Source organism: Vanessa atalanta, chromosome 6, assembly GCF_905147765.1.
Source record: "Vanessa atalanta chromosome 6, ilVanAtal1.2, whole genome shotgun sequence".
Classification (NCBI taxonomy): domain Eukaryota; kingdom Metazoa; phylum Arthropoda; class Insecta; order Lepidoptera; family Nymphalidae; genus Vanessa; species Vanessa atalanta.
The window spans coordinates 11,373,469-11,382,590 of record NC_061876.1 but is presented as its reverse complement, the minus strand read 5'-3'; the positions used below and the strand labels follow the sequence as shown (position 1 = coordinate 11,382,590).

The 9,122-nt window shown below is 30.2% G+C and overlaps 1 protein-coding gene across 1 annotated transcript in view; it reads left to right on the top strand.

The window, feature by feature from the left end:
- The first annotated feature begins 7,141 nt into the window (after window positions 1–7,141).
- LOC125064517 (protein white) overlaps window positions 7,142–9,122 on the top strand; it is a 34,421-nt gene continuing 32,440 nt past the window's right edge. The window contains exon 1 of the mRNA XM_047671611.1: window positions 7,142–7,383. Within this exon, the coding sequence (XP_047527567.1) occupies window positions 7,300–7,383 (84 nt within the window). The 5' untranslated portion in view covers window positions 7,142–7,299. The remainder of the gene's footprint in view (window positions 7,384–9,122) is intronic.

The following is a 9,122-nucleotide window of genomic DNA, read 5'->3' as shown; positions in this document are numbered from 1 at the left end:
ATTAATAAATAAAAATTACCTATTGTGAAATGATATAAATTAAAATAATTATGTAATGTGATTATGTAATCTGTATTTGTCTAAGTATATATATTATATACACATTTTTGGTCTTATCGTGCGGTAAATTAGATTTACATAGCTTGGAAAGTATTCCATTTGAAGATCAATAGCGTCATTTAGTATAATTGTAACGGTATATAGCGCATCTATAGCATATCTTTATATAAAAATGTGGTCACGTGATGTATATGGATCATTATAAGATGGGCATCGAGCTGCGACGGTCGTTTTGGCTGTGATATAAACGCGGTTTGTCGAGAGGTATCTGTTTCCATTTATTTAAATAGATCAATTCATAAAAGTGACGTTGACGGTATTATACGTACATGCGAGTTTGGTAAATATGGACAAGATCGTGGCCTTGAGTGTGTAGGAGTATGTTTGCTCTACTTTGAATACACGGTTTTTCACTGGATTCTATCGCGTGTAAGCATTTAAATTAAAATCGATTAAGGTATATGCAGATTGAAATCCGAATGAATCGACACGAGCCTAGAAGTGAGGTTTTAGAAAGACTGATTATTTAGCGCTGGGATTAGGTTGGGCGAGTGCGATTCGAAATGTACAATGGAAACAGATCGTTAGAATTTTCGCAATATATCTTATTGAAAATTAATTTTAAGATATTCGTATGTAAGTGATTTTGGTTCGTAAATTATATTTATATGGAATGTTTAACCGTCGTTGCTCTGCCCTCTCATTCTAGCATGTTATTTAGGCAAATGCTCTCATTCTTAATATGTTAAGTAGCGTACGTTATTATGATAGTATTAAAGACTCGCTGGTGATAAATTGTGTGAGCAGGACGCCGCATATGACGCGCTCTGTTGCACGTGCGGGTCTTATGGACCGCGACACTGACGATCCACGCTCATATCGATGTATTTTATTATAAAGAGGAAGACACTTCAAAAGCTGCGACATAACAAAGATGTTATTTTTAATAATGTTGGTAAAAAGCCGCAGTACAAATGATATTTATCAATACAAACGCAAGGACTTTACGTCATCCTGCGTAAGTCAAAGTTTATATTCAATATAGAAGCATTACACTACCTTATTGATCTTAAAAAATTCAACACCTGTTCGAAAAAAAAACCTCGAACCTGACAAGAACCGATGAAAGAAACTTAAATACTTTACAAATAATTTAATATTGCAAGGTTTACCAATAAAATACTCTAATACGTGGTAACAAAGGGCATTTAAGCTTGACGTAACGACGCAACGTTCTTCGAACTCTGTACGTAACATTTCTTGTGCTGTGTCCCTTAACAGCGAGTCTCTAGTACTATTATAGCTTTTCAAAACGAATCCTGTTAAGGTTAAAACTTATAGATATCATAGTTGTAGCAGTATTATATCTTAAACGTTTAGGATCATATTGTTTTTGTTCGTAAGTTTTTTTTTTTTAATAACTTCAGGCTACCTCATGGTGTCGTGTACTGAACCACTTGTTACGAAACTTAGCTTGTATTTAAAGATAGTTGGAATTTAGTTTAGCACTCGTGTTTAATATGAATACGTTTTTTACTCAATTCCTCTAAATTTTTATCGAATTTTATGTGCTTTTTATAGATATCAGAATTGAGGATGTTCTTTATATTATTTTCCTTCTTAATTTAATAACGGAGTTTCATGAGTCTAACCTTTTGTTGTTTTACTAGCGGCGATATAATGCATTTAAATACATATGAGAAACGAGTAATCTGTAACATAGTAGAGTAAAATATAACAGCCTGCTAGTTTCCCACTGCTGGGCTAACTGGGAACTGTTCTCTTGACCATGTCCTTCTACCACCTTTGTTACTCCAATGTGTGTTTGATGAACACTTTTGGAAGAATTTTTCTTCACCGTAAAGCAAGTTGTGACATTTAAACTGCGTGGAGCTAGATTTGACTTGTTTTGTTGTGGAGTAAGTTCCAAAACTTCCTGAGAAGAGAGGATCAAACTTTTAGACCAGAGTCTATGTTTATTCAAACCCGTAAACAATGACACGAGCGCTTGCTCCACTTTCACATTTGTGGTATTAGAAGGACTGATCTTAGAATACCTTTAAAAAATATATATTGAAATAGGACTATTTAAATTAGTTTTGATCGAGCGTGAGGTTTCTTTATGAATGTAGTGGTTCCTTGTTTCGATGCATTTATTTGAAAGATCTCTTGCTTTAATAATTAAATCAAAATAGTTTGTTTTCGACTTCATTCTTTTAGTTGGTGAGGTGAGCCCGTTCCAATTATGAATTTATTGTAATTGTAAACAAATTAATAATTTTAATATTCAAATTTAAGATTTAAAAGTTGTTACTCTTTGTCCGATTAATCCTGTTTGTTTAAAAATGAATGTCCTATTTCTGTATTTTTTTTTTCAATCGTATTATATTGCAGATATATCATTGATTTATAAATTTTATCGATACCAAAGTAATAGCGAATATGTTAAAAATAGAATAAATGCGGTTGGTTCGACGTGTTGGTTACAGATATGTGAGACGGCCGTGGTCAGTCTGACATAATTGTATCAAATTCATACATTTTTTAAAGTTCATACTTAATATTTATATACAAAATAATTGAGATGCTTCTGTTGGTATATTTTGTTTTGGAAAAATATAAATTACTTGAAGCTATATTTCCTGATTGAATTTCATTAAAAAGTAAAGTAACAGCCTTCTTATGTACCAGTGCTTGGCAAATAGTTTCTACTTGCGTATAGGTTTTAGAGTTTATTCCATCACACTGCTCCGATGCGAGTGTTATCAGGAACTTAAAATTCACACCAAAACGTCTGTGTGGTCGTCTTTTGTTTACTTTTTAGACAACTTGCAATGAAACACACATGCTCTATACAGTTTAAAAACGTCTTAAGAACCATCTGACTGAACAGTCGAATGGTTATTCATTTTTGGTCAGAATATGGCAATCAAAATGCTGGAGTGTTTCAGTTGCCTGATCTACCTATTACTTGTTTGCCGTTTGACGCGACGCGTGTTTCCATTTTTTTTAATTGACCATTTAAATTTCGTAGCACAAATATCCTCGAACGCTGATAGAATTTGCATTTTTACATTTAGATACAAATATCTTAACACGTATTTTCAAGACATTTGTCAAAAACCTTTTCCTACTGTTCACCTAGTTGAAATAAAAAAAATCTAAACGTTTCTAAACCTACAGGCTTTAGGCTCTGAATGTCAGTCAGTCAGTCATGAGAGATGTGATGTGATGAAGAAAATATAATGTAATTAACTTTTTGAACATTTAATTAAAACGGTATATTTAAGAGCCCACTTATATCTCTACAAAGCGTGCATTTAATGTTATCAGTCATGTCTGCGGCAGAGATAATACTTGTAATGTTTACAAATATTATGTGTTTTGAAATAGGCCTTAAACTGAGCGGGACATCTGCGCACAGATCAAATATTAAACAATAATACTAATATTACATTGAAAGATTATACAAAAATAATAAATCTTAAATATTAGTTCGTATGGATAAGTTTTTACTTATTTCGACAGTTAATATTAATGTTGTCTCTATATATTATTTTTCTTGAACGGCAAAGGCACCAAGACAAAAGGTTTACTTCTAATTTTAAACCATTGATAATATTATATTCAGCCTAATGTAATAAAAATAAATTTATTAAAATATGCACTTGTGATAAGCTAGTTGGCACGTCTAGCAATATTGAATCGTGTTTTTTTTTAAATCGAATTAGATTCTTTCGCGAATAGCCCACAAGAAACTCGGTAGTTACTATTTGCATGATTACACAAGTCTTAATCTTAATAATTTAAATTAATAATGAACTCGTGCTTATCTTAAAATTACAAGGTCCACAGACATGTTCGTTAATTGTATTTAATATAAATTTAATTTCATAATATACAAATAGTAAAGATTGTTGACGAAGTCGAGGAAAAGAACAACGTTGTGCAACCTCGGCCTTATGGCAGTATTTAAGTTTGTCTCTTTCTAACCTAATTAATTAACGTATGTGCGTGAAAGCGACAAAATGTGGTGTAGCGAAGTAAATGTTTTATGGGATTATGAAAGTTATGTGTAGATTAGGTAGGTTTTTTTGTAATAGAGAACAATGATAACGACGATTCTAAAGTGGTCATAAGAGCATTCTTGAATAAAGTACATTTGATGTTTGAATACAATTTTAAAATAAACAATACCAGAAACTGTAAATTTAAAATACATAAGTTATTAATATTACAGAGCCGAAGAGTTTGTTTGGTTGAACGCGCTAATCTTAGGAACTACTGGTTCGATTTGTAAAAATATTTCAATGTTAGATAGTCCATATATCGAGAAAGGTATAGCATTTATAACGCCACGCTATGACCAATAGGAGCAGAGTATCAATGAACCATATATCAAAACGGGGGAAAATTATTCCTTTTGAAAGATTTCGTTGCGTGCGCTGTGTTGAGTGAAATCGGAACGAGCAGCAGTTGATAATAAAGTTGTAGATATCACAATAAAAATATAAAAATTGTATAGTCTAGACTCTAGATTATAATTACATTACATTATTTGTATTTTTATAACAGAAAAAAAACTTAAATTAATGTCGAAAAACTTAATGATTTTAAATTTGTGATGTCATCATTACTTCGATTTTTTTAATACTTTAATGACTATTGCAATAAAAAAGAACATTAGGTTTAATTAGATTTCTCAATATTATGAATGGTTAATTCTAGGTATATAAAATATTTTGTTGTAAATGTATAGCTGTCGTCTAAGCTTGTATTTAGTGTCGATGTTGAAGCGTAAGATCGTTAGCGTCGTAATAACTCAGTACTTGACAAAAACGACCATCACAGTAATGAATGCATAATTATGGTACTTTTGTTGCTTCTAGTTTAATCATTTCATGTTACATAAATATTAAAATCCTAAAAATATTTGAACTTGACTGTACACGTTGCGCAGTCGGTTGCGGAAGTTAAGACTTTTCTCATAACCACAAAAAAAGACAAAAGCGCATCTAAGATGTTTTTGATAAACAAATGACTGTTTAATTATAAGTTTAAACATTTATGTACTTCTGCTAGTGAGATGAGACTCATTAGTTCTGTTTATAGTTACGTTAAAGATTTATATTTGTTTACGCCATATTTACAAACTCAAGCGTGATAACTCTACGCTCACGCTGTCTGATTAAATCTTAACAATTGAATGAACTCTCGCTTTATTTTATTACATTATTTACTTTCTTAAACTTTACTATTTGATATTTGATTGTTTTCGATGCGTATTATAAAACAAATAGATGTATATCTGGAGAAAGATAAAAAAGTACGTCCGAATTGCGTCCCCAATTCTGGTATCTATTTCATATAGTAATTATCTTATTAACATATTTACCATCTAAATATAGCTGTGCAGACATCAATGTCTAAACCCGAGACATGCGTACGTGCCTCAAAACACCGTTACATAGTACTTATGTACAATTTTGATCTCGACTTTTGTAGAGTGACCAACGCGGAGATGTTACCTCACTCAACATAAAGCAAAAAGTGTTCATATACGGGTTTCGGGTGGCTTGGTCACATCTCGAGTTTAAACGTCGATGTTTGGAGATAGTTTGTATCAATCGTTATAACAAATGTATTCGGTAAATAGTCATAACTCAATTCTTCCTATGCAGTGCTAAATAACCTAAAAATTACGTTTAAGTACACGAACCGTATGTGCAATGTAAATACTGGTTTATTTATGTATAAAATGTGCGGCACGTGAGCGCTTGTTGTAGTCGTTGATATATACATGGCTTCGAAAAATATATATTTGACAGCCTCGTTGTAACTGAAAGAGATAATTTTTTTTTTTTTAAAAGCTTTTTCCACATTTAGGAAAATGAGACAATATTATGCAGCCAATACAATAAAATTAACAGGTAATGAAATAAAAATGTTCGTCATTCGTATTGATCGCAACATTAGTTTTTATTTTATTAAGTTTTTTTTTTAATTAATATTTTGTGATTAGATGAATATTATGTTGTTGTTTTGTCACTATTGTTTTAAATATTCTGGCATAACGGCTGTCAACATTTAATTATAAATTCGTTCCGTGTAATGAAGCTACTTATGTTATTTGTTTATTTTTTACGTATTACAATGAATATATTTAGTTTGAAAGTGTATTTTTATGTACGTTGTGAATATCTCGGTATGAATAGCATGATTCCAATATAAAATATCCAGCTTTTGTAAGAAATATTCACCAAATATTACTATTGAAAGTGTATGTCTCGTGAAATAGTTCGTAAGATTTATGTTGTGTAAAGACATCGGATTATATACATTTGCATATTAAGTCAGCATAAGCATAAGACAGTTTTTTTTTTTTAAACATTCTTGTACTAGGTGACTCAAATAGTTGATCACGTTTCGATTTAAAAATAGGTTTTATTTCTGCGCCTTTTTTTGTTTCTGTATATATAAGCTATGTTACCTTGTAAACGTATAGAATCCAATGTTTAGTTATGAATGAGAATGGGTCACCACTCATTCATAACATATATATTGATAAGGCATTTTATTATTAAGGTTCATAAAACATTTCAAGTCTACATACAATAGTTCCTTTGTCATGTGTCATTTGTAATCATACGAGTATCGAAAGAAATAAAGGATATTCTTAAAAATATTGTATAAATAATTTACCGAATAATTATTTGCTATCTCAAATATGTTTTTTTTTTTTTGAATAAACATTTACATACTTACCTGTGCTTTTATTTTATTTTTTTAATTTACTATTAAATAATTGTTTGAAATAAATTTCCTAATATTATTATTTTTTAAATAAGGAAAATGTCGAAATGTATTTTATAAGTCAAAGGAATTTAGATGCTTTTAGTGCGATACGTCATCTGCTCTTATCATTTATAAGATCGTCAAACAGAAAAATTAAACGTAAAATATAAGAAATTAAACTAACTATGTCATTTAAATGTGTGAATTGTGGCGAGAAATGTTGAGACTGTTATATTTGTTGAGTACGGTCACAGTACCGGGCGTACCGCCTAGCGTTACACATCACTTGACAGACGCACGCACCGTCTTTCCCGCCAAACCAAATATTACCATAAACACGTGTGTGACTTTTTTAAACAGAATAAATAGTGTTATCATGTTTGTGATATATTAAAAATAAATTATTATTTTTTTTCGAATTTATTTTTAAAAAAGTTATTCAAAATGACTGCCGGAGGTGAGGAGCATGAGCCTCTTATTTCTTCGTCTGTTGATAATCAACGTGTGACTTACAGCAATTCACCCCAGGTAATTAAAAATATTTATTGTGCGTCTAATATACTAATATAGTATTTTTATATTTAATTGAAAATTTCCTATTTTATATTATTTATAAAATTTCACAACGAAGGGCGATCATAATATTTATTTTACTTATTATATTTAAGTAGATACTAATTTTTTAAGATAATAAAGTAAATAGTATTAAATAACGCCTAAAATAAATTAAACGCATACATATAAAATAATGAAAAGGCTATTTAACTAAATCGAATAATTTAATATGTATTAATGGAATATTTTATAAGTATTTCATAAGGAGAAGTGAAATGAACTTTTATCATTGGAAAGGTACTGTGTACAAAATCTATTCCTAAAAAAGGCTGAATATCAACCACGTGCTATATACTTAGTTTTATAAAATAATTTTACTTTCAATTATTTGACTTCCATTGGTCGAAATTCGTTTAAATTATTAAATGCTAAGGAACGTTTTCTGATCCAGACGAAATGTAAACCGGTTCAACTCTGCTCTGTCGTATGGTAATTTTTCATTTAGCTCTAACTTGGGTTCCTTTTTTTAATACTCATACTTAATGTAATTCATTTATTAACTATGAGATTATCGGACATCCTTTTAACTTATATTCGATGTTCTAATATTTGTCTATTTAATTATATATATTATATTATTAATGATTTTTAGTAATACATTATTATTAGAACATCACATTAAAAAATGGACAATATTATTTTAAACAAATATTATTAATTTATTTAGTAGACCCAATTTTACCTTACTTTGGTCTTACTTAATTTAAAATATCAAAGATGCTTTTAAACCTGCTTATATCAATATTTTTTGTTGTAATAAATAGATTTCATATACTACATAATATAATTTATACAAATCCTTTCGCATATAGCTTACTGTGAATAACAATAAATATATATTAACCTACGATGTACAGTCGTGTCTCTGTAGTTGTAATTCTAGCTTAACTTTAAATAAAACATCATTATGCCGGCCTATTTTAGTAGGTAGCACCCACTCATCAAATATTCTACTGCCAAAGTTATATTGTTGATTTCTGGATTGAAGGGTTAGTGAGCGTAGAGGTACCATACCATAGAGAGACATAAAATCATTGGTCCCAAATTTGGTGGCGCCTTAGCGATGTAAGGAATGGATGATATTTCTTACAACGTCAATGACTAATGGTGGTCATTGACTTTTAAGTAATAATTTAATAAAAAAATATTTGAATATGATTTAATGTATGGGTCTATGTCCGGCACAGTCTGTTTTTATTAAAAAAGCACATGAGCGATGCGACTCATATAAACTTAATTTTACGTATTTTATTTATATATCAAACAACTAGTACCCATCTTCGCTACAATCAAGTCCGGCGAATACATTATAGTTTCATTAGTGATTCAAATCCCACGCTATTTGGATAGATACGGCGACTCTAACACAAGGCTAAAGCATCGGAAGGTATCTACGTCTACGTTAGTGGCCAAGTTATAGAAAAAGTAAAACGAGTTTTTGTTAATGATCCCGTTCCGCTGGTTTTAAAACAGTGTCTCTATTCTAATGTCACCAAATTATGAGGATAAGTTATAAAATCTATTCAGAGAAAATTAAATTACTATATTTGACTTTTCTTGAATGTTACTTGTTTCATATATAATTTACGCAAGAAAGTAACATTTACTGAACTAATGTTTAATGGACTACACTTAAAAAAAAACTTGTGGCT